This window comes from Natator depressus, chromosome 1 (genome assembly GCF_965152275.1).
Source record: "Natator depressus isolate rNatDep1 chromosome 1, rNatDep2.hap1, whole genome shotgun sequence".
Taxonomy (NCBI): domain Eukaryota; kingdom Metazoa; phylum Chordata; order Testudines; family Cheloniidae; genus Natator; species Natator depressus.
In genome coordinates this window covers 243,360,253-243,378,610 of record NC_134234.1, presented here as the reverse complement: position 1 = coordinate 243,378,610, position 18,358 = coordinate 243,360,253, and the positions used below count along the sequence as shown (strand labels likewise).

Here is an 18,358-nt window from a genome sequence, read left to right as displayed (position 1 = left end):
AGAGATGATTTCCCAGAATAACTTTTGAAATGACATACATGGTTCTTGTAAAACTGATTCTGGTGATGAACTCTAGATGGAAGGTTGGGTTTTCAAAGAAGACATATTAGTGTGCCTTGCTATTATGACACTTCTTGCACTTTTGGGTTGTCATGAGGTGCACTGCTAAACAGCTTTGCCAGAGTCCAGTCTGCTGTATTAATTATTTTATGTTTTGTGGACCAAGACCACAAGTGCACAGAGACCATGAGTGAAGTCCTGGTGCTATTTAAGTCAATAGAGTTTCAGTAGGGCCAGGATTTAATCCCTTGTGCTTGCCTGTACCTCTGAAATTATCTCTACCTATGCTATCATTTTTTTAAAAAAACAATTCACTCTATTGAAGCAGTTTGTGATACAACTAGGACGAAAACAGTTGTATTGCATTATAACAGGTTTCAGAGTAACAGCCGTGTTAGTCTGTATTCGCAAAAAGAAAAGGAGGACTTGTGGCACCGTAGAGACTAACCAATTTATTTGAGCATAAGCTTTCGTGAGCTATAGCTCACTTCATCGGATGCAGTTTCTTATTGCATTATAATGTCCCTTCACTGATAAATTTAAATTCCATCCTCAAACTAACCTGATATTTCCATAGCCATGGTTGTTTTTACATGTCATCCAGACTACCCCAAATATGAATCAATTTGTTTCCATCTTAAACTCCTTGGAGCAAAGAGATATATTATACAAATGTTGGTTTCTGTTGAGATGGGCATCAAGATGTATTGATCTGTGAGCTTCTTGACTGAGGTGAATCCCTGTCAGTATTAACCTCTTTGGATACAAAAACTGTTTTTCACTACAGAATGAAGTTGCTACCTATATTGTGACATGTTTTGAATCTATATTACACTGGGCCAAATTAATCCCTCCTGTGGTAGCAATAAAAATATGTACCATAAAAACATTTCTAAAATATCTGGAGTAAACTGAACACATGTTGGTATTTGGTGTGGTGTTGATATAAAGACTAATTTGGCATTCATCTGGGAGTGGCTTTGCTATGCATGTGTAATGCAGTTATCACAAACTCATGCTAATACAACCCTTATGCCATACCACATGTCCATATATGTATGCACAGATGCATGTTGTGGGTGTCTGACCATGCATCCAGTGGCCTTCTTATCTCTTATACAGCCTTTTCCTTTACAGCCACTATCCACATGCTGAGATGGTGAATTTTGGAACTTGGTTCTTGTTCAGCTTCCCCATCTGCCTCATCATGCTGGTCCTGACTTGGTTCTGGATGCACTGGCTGTTCCTGGGATGCAAGTGAGTGCAGGCTGCTAGAGCTGTATGGGAATCCCAGGGCTAAAACAGCAGGGAGTGCTGCAGCTTCCTCCCAGTGCTGATGCTAGCCCATTGGGGGTCCTAAGCAGGAAAATTTTGGGGCTCCCCACACAATACATACTAATAATTAATAGGGCTCTCCCCCCTTGAGCTGCTCAGGGCCTTAAGTAATTGCTTAGTTTGCTTATGCCTAGCGCCGGCTCTGCTGAGAACCACCATTTTAGAGTTCACAAAGGCACTAAAAATCCCAAAGGGCAAATGCTGCGTTACTATTGCTTCCCCTTACCAGGGCAGTGGGTCCTGTCCACTCCCTAGAGAAATTCTCCTTTCCTAGTAGCACTGGATGTGCAACAGTGGACTTTATTGATGCTTGAGTCCCGTGACTGAATAGGGCTGATGAAAATCTGTGCTACACATCATGTTTATTTTTGATGGGAAAAGTTTTAACAATGCCCTGCCTTGATGAGGGCCATTGAGCAGCCTTCTGATCAGCAGGTGCAACTGAAAAAAAAGAAAAAGCCAGTTAGTAAAAACATGCCCGAATCTCCTCTCACACTGCTGTAAATCAGGAGGTCAGTGGACTTACTTTGGAGTCAAACCAATGTAAATGAGAGGGGAATAAGGCTCAGTATATCTGTACTTGTACTGGTACAAAGTGCCATACTCACAGAGCTAGAGACAAAAATCCTGTGTTTATCAACAGAACAGGTGGACAGTGAGAGTTAAAGCTTTTCCTCACTCCCAGGCTGAAGGCAAGGGAAGGAGTTCAGTCTCTGATCACTTTAGACCAGGAATGGCCAAATTTACTGACCCTCCAAGCCGCATACAACAATCTTCAGAAGTTCCTGAAGGGAACATGCCTGCTGGAGCTCGGGGTTTCAGCCCTGCGGTGTGGTGGTAGGGTGGTAGTCTCCGCCTACCAGACTGTTTGGGGGAACTCGGAGCTTCTTCACTGTGGTGGGGTAGTGGAGCTAGGGGCTTCTGCCCAGCAGGGCCAGTGGGTCTCGGGACTTCAGCCCTGCGAGGCATGCCTGCCAGGGCTCGGGGCCTCAGCCCCACTCCAGCTGAAGCCCCAAAACCCGGCAGGCACCTCACGTAGGGCTGAAGCCTCAAGACCTCCCTCCCTGCTGGGCAGAAGCCCCTAGCCCTACTATCCCACCACACGGAAGAAGTGCCGAGTTCCCCCAAACAGTCTGGTAGGTGGAGAATGTGGGCGGGAGGGAGCCGGGGTGGCTCCGCGAGCCACTCTTTAACTGTGAAAGAGCTGCATGCGGCTCACAAGTCATGGTTTGGCCACCCCTGCTATAGACCATGGCCTCTCCGAGGGACAAATAAAGCCAACTGTGAGGGCAAGAGGGAGTTTGGCTGACATCATTTATATATTTCACATAGGACAATGAATAGCTGTTAAATGATAATGACTTCTGGTTGCTACTGATCTTGAGTGCTTTTGAAGAGGTAAATAGTTCTGTGTCCTTTAATCAATCAATCCCCTGAGTCTTCTAGTTTCAATTTAAAAGGCTATAATAAATTATTTCTTTTTTAATCCTGAGAGGAAACAGGCCCTAACATGACCCTCAATTCCTTTATTTTTTTAATAAACAGCATTGAAATTCCACATTCCATCCAGAATTCGCTCTGATTAATGTTATTCTAAAGAACACCAATGAACTGAAGCATTATTGACCTTTTGTGAAGTGTTGGTTGGTTCCAAGACTCTTTAATCTCCAACTCCTGTTCTCTGTGGTTCCTTAGAGAATATGTTAGGTTAGGAGTTTGGCTATAATGCTTGCCTGCAAATCCTTCTAAGACTTTGCAAATGATATTGATAATATGTTGAAACAATGTTTAGTTTAGTGCTTGCTGATGGACATCTATGGAATTCCTGGTAACGTTCATGCCACGTATCCTTTCTAATAGGGTGTCCACTGTCAATCTCTTGCCCCTAGTACAATGACTGGAACAGCTTTCCAGATTTTCTTTTTAGCGTAGAAACTCAAGTTCTTGGATCAGAATGCAGAGTCTAGCCTTTTTGTAGGTCAAAGAGGGAGGGAAACAGGCCTATAAAGTTCTTCCTACCTGAAAATCAGGGGAAAAAATACTGTGACCCCTCCTTAGGACAGGAGAAAGGGTTGTTCACAAAGACACAGCTTTTCACTTCAGCTAACGCTGCACAAAGTAAATATTCCTGCAAATATCTAAGCGTCAGTTTTACAAAGGTATTTTGGTGCCTAAAATTGCAGATAGACCCCAATGCAATTTACAAAAGCATCTAAGCAGGTTAGGTGTCAATCTCCCATTGGAACAGAAAAGCAAAATGTTGCTACAGTACTTGAGGCATAGTCAAGTGACACTACTGGAAGCAATACAGAGAAGAGGGTTAAAAAAAAGCTTACAAGCACCTCAGTTTAAATAAACGAGTCCAGACTTTGTGACACGCAAATGCAATTTTCCATGAGCCTGAGGGCTGCACCTAATTTGCATATAAATTTGTAGGCAGTTTAAATGCACTCAGCCATAAAATGTGCTTGCATTTGTATCTCCTTGACAGAAGTATAGAAATTGTTCACTGGCAGAATAGTAGGATCATCGGCTTTGACTTTACCCTTCAGTTACAGAAAGAGTGGAACCTTACAAAAGTAATCCTGGTTTAAACAGTGCTACAAATATCAAAGGCAGTCATGTCAATCTCATGGACAATAGACACTGTAGTTGTGGGGATTCCCAGTGTACAATGGGTCATTCAGTCTTTTGTTCAGAGCTTCAGTTTGTATCAAAGTTCCTCCAGAGGTAAGAAGCAGGATTGAAGACAAAATGGAGAAGAGGCAGCTGCCTTTTATAATATTTTGCCATGCGGCCTGTGCTTCTTTTGTTTCAAACACAATCTGCCCAGCACATGGCTTGAAAGCCTTAGAGTTCTTTCCATAGGCACGCCCCTACATGCCTTGCTGAATCATAAGGTGTATTTGCCTTCTCTGAATGCGCAGTTGTATGGCTGATGGTCCTTAATGGGCCACCAAGCAGGCTAGGCAGTGCTGTCTGGGGATGTCACCCAGAAGAATACCACAAGTTTTGAAATACAGACATACATATCTATAACCCATAATACAAAGGTGCACAAACATATAAGCAAGATTATCATATTTGGCAAATTATAACATTTTTTCAGATACCTTACAGGGCACAGGCATATCTGGCCTAACACATTACAGTTTTACAATATTGTTATTCATAATATCTTCAAGTATCCCCCAGATTCCATACAGCATCACACCTTTACTAGACTACTTAAAGCAAAGAAGTTTGCACCCTGAGCTTTCAAGAATCATACTCTCTTCACCAAGTCAAATGAGATTAGGCAGCCAGAATGCATCTTGTGTGCACTGTTCAGAATGCTATTCCTGGAAAGGGACAACACATAGTTCCACTATATAGAAAAACTAGTCCCAGTCTAGAACAAAATTGCTATGCTTTGGGCCACAACCTACCCATGATGTGGTGTAAAGTGATTGTAAGATGCCCTAAACAGGTACTGTCAGAACACAGGATACTGGGCTCAATGGACCATTGTTCTGACTGAGTATGGCCATTCCTATGTTCCTAGGGATTGCCTGGCATAGGGACCACCTGGATGTTGCGGGTCTGGTGAAACGGCTAGTGAGGGGCATGTGATGGGGCATGGTGGAGAGGAGTAGCATGGCTGGAACACTAATGTGCTCTAGTGATTATGATCTGCCATATTGACCCCTTGTGTGTTATTACCAGCTGGTATTATTTAGAACAGCCCTAAGACTGCTCATGCTGGGGGTTGGACTGGATCTCAGCACCCCTAGGAATTGGATGAATGCAAAAGTGGCATACAGCAACCTTCCCTACTTTTGCTCTCATGTCCTGCACCAAGCACAGCTCAGCCAGCCACAGAGATTAGGTCCTCAGCTATCTCATCCGCTGCATAAGTTGCATACTGTGGTATCTTCATTCTGAAATCTGACTCCCTTCTCTCATATTCCTGTGCCAAATTATCCTTCTCAGTTTTAAAGAAACATGTTCTGTGAGCAAGAAGAAGAAGACCAGACGAGAAGAGATGTCAGAGAGGAGAATTCAAGAGGAATATGAGAAACTGGGGGATACTAGGTAAAAAGAGCATATATTCCTGTGGAATTTGCCTTTCATGTGTTGGAACCCATCTTTTGTTTTGTCCTCCAAGCTGAATTTGTTTTACATATATTGGACTTGATCTCTCAATTCTTTCTCCCTATTGAATCAGTCCCTATGTTTTGGAACTTGTTTCTCTTTCTTTTCAGAGTAGGTGTGGGGTCCACTATAAAAATAAGTCAAAACTAGAGACTTGAATAAAAACGCCTATGATTTTCTTAGGGGAGGCAGAGGGGGAGATGGGAAGAGGGCATTGGCTTCAGACTCAAACCCATAGATCTGGACTTGCCCCTACAGTTAAGGTTCCAAAGCAGAAGGGGGCCTATTTTCCAATTTCATGTCCGATGTGGCAAAGAAAAGCTACATTTTGCAAGATGCCCACCTTTTATGATGGGAGCTATCTCATGATATCAGCTCTTCTTCAAAGATTTCTCAGTGTTCAGTGGAAAGTTTATGAGATCAACTTGCAAGATTTTAGCATAATCAAATTTGAATCTAAATCCTAGCCCTTATTCAGCCTCTGAACCCTGAATAAAATCCAGATCAGAATTCCAACTTCTCAGCCCATCTCTAGTCTAGTATTTGTTTGTGTTTAAAGTAGTGATATTTGTTTATTTTAGTATCTGTAATTATATTTTTCATATGCTTTTAAAAATCACATAGAAAGCCATTTACAATGCAGAAATAAGGGAAGATCTATTTTGTTGCCATATTTCAGTTCCTGGATCATAGAAATACCATAAGAATACAAGATCTTGTATTTGCTTGGGGTCATAAATATCTCATGACAAATGAAAGTATAAATATAGATAACGAGATACTAAGCTTTATTTTTTTCTGACTTTATTTAGGTAACAGCTAGGACTCAAATGTAAAACCCTAGTTCAAACTGATCTGCTATTTTATTCTCCCTGTAGATTTTTTCCTTGTGTGTTGAAACCAATCTCTAATTCCTTTCTCTCTGTGGAATTTGCTCCTGGATTTTGGCATTAATCTCAGGTTCTATTCTTGCTTTTTCTCCCCACCTCTTTTCCCAAGCTATCCTGAGATGGTGACTGGGTTTTTCTTCATCTTGATGACCTTGCTTTGGTTTACACGGGAACCTGGCTTTGTTCCAGGCTGGTCATCTTTCTTTGAGAAGTAAGTGGGTAAGGTTATCTCCTAATCATCTGCAGAGGAATGAAGTTCTGATTTTCCTGGGTTTCTAAAACAATTTGGTTGATTGGTTTTTGGCCATAGAATCTCAGGATGCCAGTAGCCATTTTGATCAAGGCTGGACCATATAGAATCTTAATCCAAAACTGAGGGTGTTCACTATTTTAACTGTACCTGTTCACACAACCAAAACAGTGTCCCCCTGTTTCTCCAGGTGGCAGGGCGACTCCATTAGACTATGAGAAACAACACGAGAAACTTGTTCCTAGTAGAAAAAATGGAAGAGCCAAATTCTGAAGTCAGAATCAAACAAATCTTTTAAAAAAACAATTTTACTATAAAGAAGTCCCAAAAAGCATGTTTGCTGCTAGGTTTGATTGTTGTTATAGTTCACAGTTCTGGTGTGTGGGGCTTGGTTTTGGATATTAGCACAGGGAGCATCAGATAACCTGCAGACTGTTTTTAAAGTCATCATCATTCTCTAGTTCATCCATGCAGAGAAACAGTTGGATTTTCTCCCAAAATTTGTTTACTGACACTTGGTTCTAGTAAACATACCTCTTTCTGTCACCCTCAGTTTTACCAGGAATACTACAGAGGATTCAGCATTTAAATCCTGAACAGATCTATTGAGTAGATTCAGAGACTTTAAGACCTGAAGGGACCATTATTAGTCATTAGAATACTAATAATTCTTGAAAAATGATTACATCTAGCTGGCACACAGATGCTCAAATCCAGGGAAAACACCAATTTATTCCCTTCACATTTTGGGGTAGATTTTCTAAAGGACATCTACTAAGTTTTCAGCATTTGCAAAATTGCATGTGTAGAGCCCTGCATGGTTACAAAATCTGTATCTGCATCCAATCCGCAAACATGATCCATGGATATCTGCATCAGCGGATCAGGATATCTGCAGATATCCACGGATTTGCAGGGCTCTATGCATGTGCACTGATATGTTTCCACACATGAAAAGTGCAAGCACATGGGTTTGTGACTGTAAATCTCTAACAACTTCCCATGGATTTACGTCTAAATCGGACATGGATTATTCACTTCAGTGAGCTACATTGATTTACATCAGCTGAGGTTCCCACCCAGTGTAGCCATTATGTTACTGACAAAATGTTAAAGTGGTTGTCAGTTAAGCAAAGTTTGGATGGCACTGTTATAGAGCAATACAAGTACGTCACATTCTTATATTTGTGTTGGTGCTGGAAGGAGCTGAAATGATTTTATGCTGAAAGTATTTCCCTCTATAATATATAGAATAAATGTATGGCATGATGTGTGGAGGAAAGGTACACCAAACCCAATAACAAAAAAAAGAAAAGAAAAGAGAAAGCTTGAGTAGCATGCTCAGCTCCCTCAGTTCCCCATGCATGTTGTTGAGAACATGGGGTTTTGCACACACACTTCACTATAGCACACTTTTAGTATAGGATTGCTATAATCACAATGTTTCTTTCCAAGGAAAGGCTACCGGACTGATGCTACTGTCTCTGTCTTCCTTGGTTTTCTCATGTTCCTGATTCCAGCAAAGAAACCATGCTTTGGAAAGAGGGATAAAGGTAAGAAGGAGTCATCTAGAATGAAACTTTACACACTTTTTAACAGGAGGTTGTGATCCCCATCCTCTTATTTTATGGCTACATTAAGGTCCCCAAACTTATAACATAGGATCATGGTGCGGCAAAGGTTGAGAACCACAGTCTTTAATATTGCTGTTGAGTGTTGCAATAGTGGATGGAAATTAGAACTTGTAAAGAACTCAATCCTTGCCATATTTCAGGTTTAGAAGAATTGGGGAACTGCTTGGCACAAAAAAAGAAAAAAAAGTCTCCAATGTACTACCACTGCAATCTGATAACGTAGATAGAGGCTGATCCATTTTATGTTAACATTACTGTTAACATAGTCTTCTTGATAGTGATTATTATTATTTAATGTTTACATTTTAGTAACACCCAGAGGCCTCAGTCAGGTTGAGGCCCCCTTTGTGCTAAGCATTGTACAAACATATGAAGACATGGTCCCTTGACATTTGCTTCCATATATTTATTAGAAATTGTATGTATGTGTGTATTTTTACATGGCAGATCGCCCTACAGATATATACAGCATTTAGAAAAAAAATGAATTAATAATAAGTCAAATTCAACAAAAGACTCAGACCTCTAAAAGCTAATACTACCCTCAGGAAAAGACTGAGCAAATAGATGGGCCTTGTATATTGTCCTGATATTAAACATACTTGGGCTCTGTTGGGCCAGGAGAAATGAATTCTACAAGTGAAGACCCTCTTCTGAGCATGTCCAACCACCAGACCTCAGACATTCAAGTCTAGGACAACACAGACACGTCTCAAATACACACATACACATACTTCTCAAATCACAGAATCATAGAACCATAGATTTGAAGCTTAGAAGGGACCATTATGATCATCTAGTCTGACCTCCTGCACAACGCAGGCCCCAGAATCTCACCCACCAACTCCTGTAACAAACCCCTAACTTATGTCTGAGCTCCTGAAGTCCTCAAATCGTGGTTTAAAGACTTCAAGGTGCAGAGAATCCTCCAGCAAGTGAACCGTGCCCCACGCTGCAGAGAAAGGCGAAACACCCCCCATGGCCTCTGCCAATCTGCCCTGGAGGAAAATTCCTTCCCAACCCCAAATATGGCGATCAGCTAAACCCTGAGCATGTGGGCAAGACTCACCAGCCAGACACCCAGGAAAGAATTCTCTGTAGTAACTCAGATCCCACCCCATCTAACATCCCATCACAGACCATTGGGCATATCTACTGCTAATAGTCGAAGATCAATTAATTGCCAAAATTAGGCTATCCCATCATATCATCTCCTCCATAAACTTATCAAGCTTAGTCTTGAAGCCAGATAGGTCTTTTGCCCCCACTGTTTCCCTTGGAAGGCTATTCCAAAAGTTCACTCCTCTGGTGGTTAGAAACCTTCATCTAATTTCAAGTCTAAACTTCCCGATGACCAGTTTATATCCATTTGTTCTTGTGTCCACATTGGTACTGAGCTTAAATAATTCCTCTCCCTCTCCGGTATTTATCCCTCTGATATATTTATAGATAGTAATCATATCTACTCTCAGCCTTCTTTTGGTTAGGCTAAACAAGCCAAGCTCTTTGAGTCTCCCTTCATAAGACAGGTTTTCCATTCCTTGGATCATCCTAGTAGCCCTTCTCTGTACCTGTTCCAGTTTGAATTCATCCTTCTTAAACATGGGAGACCAGAACTTCACTCAGTATTCCAGATGAGGTCTCACCAGTGCCTTGTATAACGATACTAACACCTCCTTATCTCTACTGGAAATACCTCGCCTGATGCATCCCAAGACTGCATTAGCTTTTATCACAGCCATATTACATTGGTGGCTCATAGTCATCCTGTGATCAACCAATACTCCGAAGTCCTTCTCCTTCTCTGTTACTTCCAAGTGATGCGTCCCCAGTTTATAACAGAAATTCTTGTCATTAATCCCTAAATGCATGACCTTGCACTTTTCACTATTAAATTTCATCCTATTACTATCACTCCAGTTTACAAGGTCATCCACATCTTCCTGTAAATTTGTTAGTCTCTAAGGTGCCACAAGTACTCCTTTTCTTTTTGCGGATACAGACTAACACGGCTGCTACTCTGAAATCTTCCTGTATGATATCCCGGTCCTTCTCTGTATTGGCAATACCTCCCAGCTTTGTGTCATGCACAAACTTTATTAGCACATTCCCGCTTTTTGTGCCAAGGTCAGTAATAAAAAGATTAAATAACATTGGTCCCAAAACCAATCCTTGAGGAACTCCACTAGTAACCTCCTTCCAGCCTGACAGTTCACCTTTCAGTGTGACCCGCTGTAGTCTCCCTTTTAACCAGTTCCTTATCCACCTTTCAATTTTCATATTGATCCCCATCTTTTTCAATTTAGCTAATAATTCTCCATGTGGAACTACTCATCCAGCTTGGTCTACAACTCCTGCCTATGAATTTTTCCCCCTTTCTTTGGATGCAGGCTTCTGATAGTTTCTGCAACTTTGACTTGAAGTAATTCCAGGCTGCCTCCGCCTTTAGATCCACAAGTTTTTCAGTCCAATCCACTTCCCTAACTAATTTCCTTAATTTTTTTAAGTTAGCCTTTTTGAAATCAAAAACCCTAGTCACAGATCTATTTTTGTTTATCCATTTAGTTTGAACTGAATTAGCTCATGATTGCTCAAACCAAGGTTGTCCCCTACAACCATTTCTTCTATGAGATCCTCACTGCTCACCAAAACCAAATCTAAAATGGCATCCCCTCTAGTCGGTTCAGCAACTACTTGGTGAAGGAATCCATCAGCTATCATATCCAGGAAAATCTGAGCCCTATTATTATTACTAGCACTTGTCCTCCAGTCTATATCTGGGAAGTTAAAATCTCCCATGATCACACAATTCCCATTAGTTTTTACTTCTTTAAAAACATTAAAGAGGTCTCTATCCATATCCATATCGGATCCTGGTGGTCTATAGCACACCCCAAGCACTATCCCAGGGGATGCTCTAGTAGATTTCATCCCCAATGTGATTTTTGCCCAGACAGACTCTGCCTTATCCATTCCATCACTTCTTATTTCTTTACAGTCTACCTCATCATTGATATACAATGCTACTCCACCATCTCTGCCTTTATTTCTGTCTTTCCTAAACAGCATAAACCCATTACCTAAACCATAGGGCCATATAACCATCAATGTCAACCCCAGAAGCCAATAGGAAGCCAGTTCAGCTTTCAGAGAATGTAAGTACTATGCTTCCTGAGGCTGAGACCACCAAGGAAGTTGGCAGCTGCATTCTGCACTAGCTTTATCCTACAGATGGTCTTCAAAAGGTAGCCCTACAGAGCGTGCATTACAGCAATCCAACCTAGAGGTCACAAAGTCAGAGGTCAGTGCAGAATGCTCCATATCTTAGGGAAATGGCCAGTTTAGCATTAGCCATGTACCTTTATTTTGCTTTGACACAGGAGATAGTGAAAATTCTAGAGATATTAACTCTATGGAGCCAATAATTACATGGAAGGACTTCCAGAAGACCATGCCTTGGGAGATTGTAGTGCTGGTTGGAGGAGGTTATGCTCTAGCGGCTGGATGCAAGGTATTGAGTTATATTTCCATTTTTCTCTCACTGAGAATTTGAATATCTAAAATACTTACAAGCCTCCACCTTTATATTAACCTGTGGTATTCTGACAATTCTGGTAACAAAATTACTATGATACTTTCAAAAGGGTATGTCACCTAAATCTCCGGGATGCTCTTCTGAAAGTTGGTCATCTAGCACAGTTCAGGAACTTGGTATGCAATCTCTTTCATGATGACTGGAAAGTAGCAAACAAGTCACAAAAACAAGTCAGCTACTGTGTTCCAGTGTTACCATTGAAAACACTGCTTCAGCAATTCATACCCAAATGTGAGTATGGATTGGTTTTGGTGATGGCAGGGATTAAAATGAAATGAGTATGAGTGAATCAAATTAAATTAGCTACCCTAGGAACTGAGGTCCTTGATTTGCAGAACTACAGCACTTGAAATGGCATTACCATTATTTTTATAGTAGCATCCACAGGCCCCAATCTGGGTTGGGATCCCATTTTACTAAGTGCTGTAAAAACATATATTTAGACATGGTCCCTATAGGTTTTCCCCCACCCATTCAGTGTGCCTCAGTTCTAACCTGGAAGGACAACCTTACAAGTGAGGAGGAAGTACAGTCTTTCTGTCCAGTCAGTTTTGGTTTCTCTGCTAAACAACTAGTAGTGCCATTTAGTGCCAAATGAGGTGGTTTTATTTTATGGACCCCTAGTTACAGTAGAACCTTAGGGTTATGAACACCAGAGTTATGAACTGACCAGTCAACCACACACCTAATTTGAAACTGGAAGTACATAGTCAGGCAGCAGCAGAGACCAAAAAAAAAAAGGATGGTGGGAGGGAAACAGTGGAGTACTGTGTTAAATGTAAATTACTAAAAAATAAAGGGAAAGTTTAAAAAAAAGATTTCACAAGATAAGGAAATTGTTTCTGTGCTAGTTTCACTTAAATTAAGATGGTTAAAAGCAGCATTCTTCTTCTACATAGTAAAGTTTCAAAGGTGAATAAGTCAATGTTCAGCTGTAAAATTTTGGAAGAGCAACCATGACCTTTTGTTCAGAATTACGGACATTTCAGAGTTACGAACAACCTCCATTCCTGAGGTGTTTGTAACTCTGCGGTCCTACTGTATTAGGAACTGGACGGAAAACACTAATTTATTGAACGTAGGCTACTAAATAGGGGACTGCCCAATTTACTGAGCTAAAGTTCTTTGCCAATGGGATACTCCATTGCAAACTCTCTCAGATACAAGGATTTGGTTTGGAAACATAACTTGTATCCTGCTATGCTCTCATTATTGTATGTTTCTGCCAGACCTCTGGCCTTTCGACATGGATTGGCCGCCAGATGTTGTCCTTGAGCAGCCTTCCCTACTGGGCTGTCACTCTGCTGGCTTGCATCTTGGTGTCCATGGTAACAGAGTTTGTTAGTAACCCAGCAACCATAACTATCTTTCTGCCTATTTTATGCAGTATGGTGAGTAAAAACAATGGGATTTTATGCTGTTTTTTTTTCCTGTTAGGCTTCATGGAATATCTTGAGATTTTAGGCTATTAGTGCTGTGAACCAGGATAGAACTCTGCTTCATTTTGGGTGCCATTGCTTTGCTCTTTCTTTTAAAGAAGCAATAATAAGCATGGTCAGCCAACAGGCCTGAGTGCAGTATATTTCTGAACACCCAGAAATGTGCTCAGCAGTTCTCAAAACAAGTAAAAACATAGTCCTGCCCTGAGGGCATAGAGTTTAACTGTAACAGAAAAGGAGGAAGAGAGATGAGAAAAGGAAGGACAAGATTGACAATAATACAATCACATGACTACTCAGCAAAGCATGTACACATCTTGAGGTTTTTTTATTGTATTTTGTATTTATAGTTCATTAGTTAACAGTCCTCCTCTTCGTTTTTTGTAGCAGACATCAGAATTGAGTTTCATAGGGGATTTAACTGAGGGGTGGGAGGGAGCTTGGTGAACAGGTTGTCAGACCAAGCATAAGGGCAGCATGGAAGAATGAACAGAGACACTTGTGAGAGAGGAAGACATTGTGGGTATGGAGGCTTGTGTCACTGGCAGAGTTGGGGGGCGGGGGGAAGAGATACTAATTATATCCTATATTAGTATATATATATAAACTATTATTTTCATAGCAATTACAGAAACCTGCCTTGGTTTTTGCTTTTTATGTAATGAGAAGCTCTTTTCACAAGGGACATAACCTGTGAAATTGTCTGAAAAGTAAATGCTAGATATTTTCACAAGTTTCTCCATAAAAGCCATTTTAAGGATTAGTCCTAGCGATCTACACAGTGAAATGCCATGTGTAGGTTGACCAGACATCCCCATTTTATAGGGACAGTGCTGATATTCAGGGCCTTGTCTTACAGAGGCGCCTATTACTCCCCACTCTCTGTCCCAATTTTTTACACTTGCTATCTGGTCACTCTAGTAATGTGAATTCAGACCAAAAGCCCAGTACCTTGTTCCCCAGACCCAGAGTGCTACGGGATTTATGGAAGCAACATGCTTGACTGCTGGGGGAAGAGAGCTCATCCTTTCAGGCTAGAGTGGCCTCCTCTGGATGAAGTTTGGAACTGCACTCATTAGATCTAGAAGGAGCAACATGGAGTACAGCCCTCCTGCAGTGCCGAAGGGTAATGGAGGGAGGAAGTAAGTTAGGTCTTAGAATTTAGGGAATGGAGGATATGCTAATAATGCTAGATCTTGGGGTGGGGGGAAGCAGACAGGCATCTTTTATCTGTAATTATAGCCTACAACTTGAAGGCAATGTGAAACTTCTCTTTCCCACCCAACCTCTCTCTTTGCAGTCGGAAACCTTGCATATCAACCCTTTATACACCCTGATTCCTGTAACAATGTGTATTTCCTTTGCGGTGATGCTGCCAGTGGGCAACCCCCCAAATGCCATTGTCTTCAATTATGGGCACTGCCAGATCAAAGACATGGTAAGTCTTGAGAACAGTCACATTGTCCCAAGCTTAATGCAAACTGAACTCATCATCATATATGGGATCTGGAAATAATCACAGGATCCAAGTTAATGTAAAGTCACACAGGACAGCACTGCAACAATTTCACAGTAACTGTCATTTTAACAACAGTGGCGGCAGGAGGTGTGCATGTGTGTGCTCTGTTTTTTAAAATGAATATAATGCTTGTGAAATATCAGAGAATAACAGTACAAGATCCCGCTAATTAACCTGTAAAACAACTACAATAGCAATCCTGGAGAAGGGAGTTTAGGATATGTCTACAGTTGGAGATGGAGTGAAGGGGGCTAGACTAGATGACCTCTTGAGTTCCCTTCCAGTTCTATGGTTCTATGTATATTCAAGCTCGAGGAGTTGTACCTGAGCTAGCTCTGATTGAGCTAATACACTAAAAATAGGATATAACTTCAATGGCACAAGGGGTGGGAGGGGCTAGCTGCCTCGAGTTTGTACCTGTCTGAAACCTTAGGTATGTATCTGAGGCAGTTAGTCCCTTCTGCCATGTGTGCTGCCATGGCCACACTCTATCTTCAGCATGCTAACATGTATTCTTGAGCTGCAATTTACACCGTTCAGGTCTAGTGTAGACATAACCTTTGTGAGCAGAGTACAAGTGCGGAAGCTAGAGAGGTCTGATAAATGAGATTTATCATAGATCTACAATTAATCTATAGCTATCACCTGGCATATGTGGTATAAATATATGGAGATGTCCATGTGACAAATTGTAGTCATGTGATGAATTGCATTTATCATGCACCTTTGACAATGTCTCCTGCATTTTTCCCACTAATATACACACAACTATTCATTGGGCTTTTTCTGCCAGAGTAGTCAGCAAATTTACTTTGTTCTTTATGCAACAGGGAGAGTTAGGGAATTGACTGTTCTCCACCGTGCACCCCACCACCTTCTGTGTTTATTAATTAATGCTTGCTAATCAGTTTGACATTGATTGTACTCTGTTTTTTTTTTTCCCCATAGGTGAAAGCTGGCTTGGGTGTAAATCTGATTGGTCTAGTGGTTGTCATGGTGGCGATCAACACTTGGGGAATTAGCCTCTTCCAACTGGATACATTTCCAGATTGGGCAATGGTCAGCAATGTAACTGGTCAGTCATAACCAGCAGTGACAAAACTTGCAGAACCAAAGCTGACTGGGGCAAAATATTTAGCTTAAATTGCACAAATAAAAGAAAGGAAGAAACTTGAGTGTATATAGATTCAGTACCCTCTGCAAAACCATGAAGCGAGTCCAGAGAAAGGTCTCCCATAAAAGACAACTTGTCCTTTATTTCCTAAAGTGAAAATTTACATTGCCTTTTTCAATGTTCAAAATCGACATGAGAATAAAAAGTCAGATTTGCTTTGATTTATTGCTGCTTACCCTGAGATACCATAATTCCAAAAGAGAAGCCTGCTTATAGTTTTCCTCTTGCTATAGAATAATTACATAGAACCATCCCCTTTGAAATACAGGATACATGATTCCAAGGAGAGAACTCAAGAATATAATGGATACCATTCAGATTTCCACAGGTGATGTTATTCCTAACTGAAGGTTTTTTAAGCCTAATTCTTTTCAGTGCAAATTTTTTTCTGAGTCATGGCTGCTTCAGAAGGACCAATTAGTCAGAGACAGAAGGTAGAGAGAAATCTGAATAGCAAATATGTAGCACCCCCAGGAATGGGAGGGAAGAAACAACTACACAGATAGGGACAAGGGGCCTGGGCATGGCTATAGGGGAAGGGGCTGAAGGTTTCTTCACAGTTCTAGCATGAAACTTCATGTACTGCAGTACTTGTGGTCTCTCTTTTGGAAAAGGGAACTTCAGAACCTCCTCCAGATCTCAGTTGGAAAGTGTTTGTCAGGCCTTGCATTCCTTTTTATTTCACTGGTGTGGTGAGAGCTTTCTCTAGCAGCTCTACAGTGGAAGCGGTTCCCAGCAAACCCTTAGGTGGCCGGGCCACACGTTCTCTAAATGGAGAAGGGACAGCCTCATCCAAGATCACAGTCAATGCTGCTCCATGAGTAAGAAGGGAAAGGGCTGAAGAGCAGTGGCACTGGCATAATCTCAACATCACCACATTCACGCCAAGACTCCACTCACCCGCTTTCTAGCAGCCCAGAGAACAGGAGCTCCAAATTAAGCTAGCTTCAAGATACAACAGCTAAGAGGCACACAAAGAATATGGCTGCACTGTAATATAAGCCCAGGTTTTGGACTCAGGCTCAAGCCTAACCCCTCCTTCCATCTACTCACAAATTGCACAGACCTAGGGGCCCAGGACCCCACAGGGGTGGAGGTTCCAAGTCTAAGACAAGCCAGGACCCATGGTTCAAGCTCTACTTCTTTGCAGAGTATTCACAGTCCCACAGGACTTGTGCACTGGCAGTCAGCCAAAGATATTCTACAATCCTATGGGTTGACTTTCTGTGTCCTCTGGACAGTCAAGTTTGGTGGAGGGTCACATTTTCCAACCCTAGAGCGGCCACATTTTGAGAGAGTGCTAGGAAGTCTGGGATATGGGTGGTTGGACTCGGGGACCACATAATGCAGTGTAGACTCTGGAGCCCCAGGTTGAGCTCCAGGGTTCAATAATTCCTAACCTGGGGTTACAAATGAGCGTAGACGCTCAAGAGAACTAGAGTTTTATATCCCTGGGCTTACATTGCAGTGTAACTATACCTCAAGGGGCCAGTCTCTCTCACCTTTCTAAAGGTGGATGATCTGCATTACTGACTGGATCCCAATGATCCCCACTAGGCTTCCCTTATGGAATGTATTTGTAATTACTGATTTACTGTCAGTCTTTGATCTGTGTATTAGGAAAATTCGCTTGCACATAATCACTATCTATGTACTTTAATCAGTTTTTATAGAGCTCATTCAATAAGCTACCCACTTTGAAACCAGCATCTCTCACAGTTAGTGTGAATTGTCTACCGTGCATCAATAAGATGTCAATAAAATAAATTATTCCCTGTGTCATGTTCTAATGCTCTGTAAGACTATAAATGAGACTCATGGCTACTTTTCTCTCAGTGACCCAAGTGCTGCTCAGAGTGGCACATTTCCAAGTAGATGTTAACATTGGTGTAGTGTTTACATTTTAACAAGTCGTTTCCTGTAATATAATTGATATAATAAGTAAAACCCTACCAAATTCACGATCGATTTTGGTCAATTTCACAGTCATAGGATTTTAAAAATCATATATTTCATGATTTCAGCTATTTAAATCTGAAATTTCATGGTGTTGTAATTGTAGGGGTCCTGGCCCAAAAGGACGTAATGGGGGCATCGCAAGGTTATTGTAGGGGAGGTCGTGGTATTGCCATCCTTACTTCTGCGCTGCTGCTGGGAGTGTTGCTGCCTTCAGAGCCGGCCGGCTGGAGAGCAGCAGCTGCTAGCCAGGAGCCCAGCTCTGAAGGCAGCGCCAGCGCCTAAGTAAGGATGGCAGAGTGTGGTATTGCCACCCTTACTTCTGTGCTGCGGCCTTCAGAGCAAGGCCCTCCGCCAGCACCCACCACTCTC

At 41.6% G+C, this 18,358-nt stretch overlaps 1 protein-coding gene across 2 annotated transcripts in view; it reads left to right on the top strand.

The window, feature by feature from the left end:
* SLC13A4 (solute carrier family 13 member 4) overlaps positions 1-17,803 on the top strand; it is a 38,732-nt gene extending 20,929 nt beyond the window's left edge. The window contains exons 9-16 of one of the 2 annotated variants that reach the window (XM_074939801.1): positions 1,198-1,317; positions 5,368-5,469; positions 6,529-6,630; positions 8,125-8,222; positions 11,684-11,814; positions 13,128-13,289; positions 14,638-14,775; positions 15,805-17,803. In XM_074939801.1, coding sequence (XP_074795902.1) covers positions 1,198-1,317; positions 5,368-5,469; positions 6,529-6,630; positions 8,125-8,222; positions 11,684-11,814; positions 13,128-13,289; positions 14,638-14,775; positions 15,805-15,942 — 991 coding nt within the window. In that variant the 3' untranslated portion in view covers positions 15,943-17,803. The remainder of the gene's footprint in view (positions 1-1,197; positions 1,318-5,367; positions 5,470-6,528; positions 6,631-8,124; positions 8,223-11,683; positions 11,815-13,127; positions 13,290-14,637; positions 14,776-15,804) is intronic. The other variant, XM_074939808.1, reaches the window with a different exon arrangement.
* Positions 17,804-18,358: the final 555 nt, after the last annotated feature.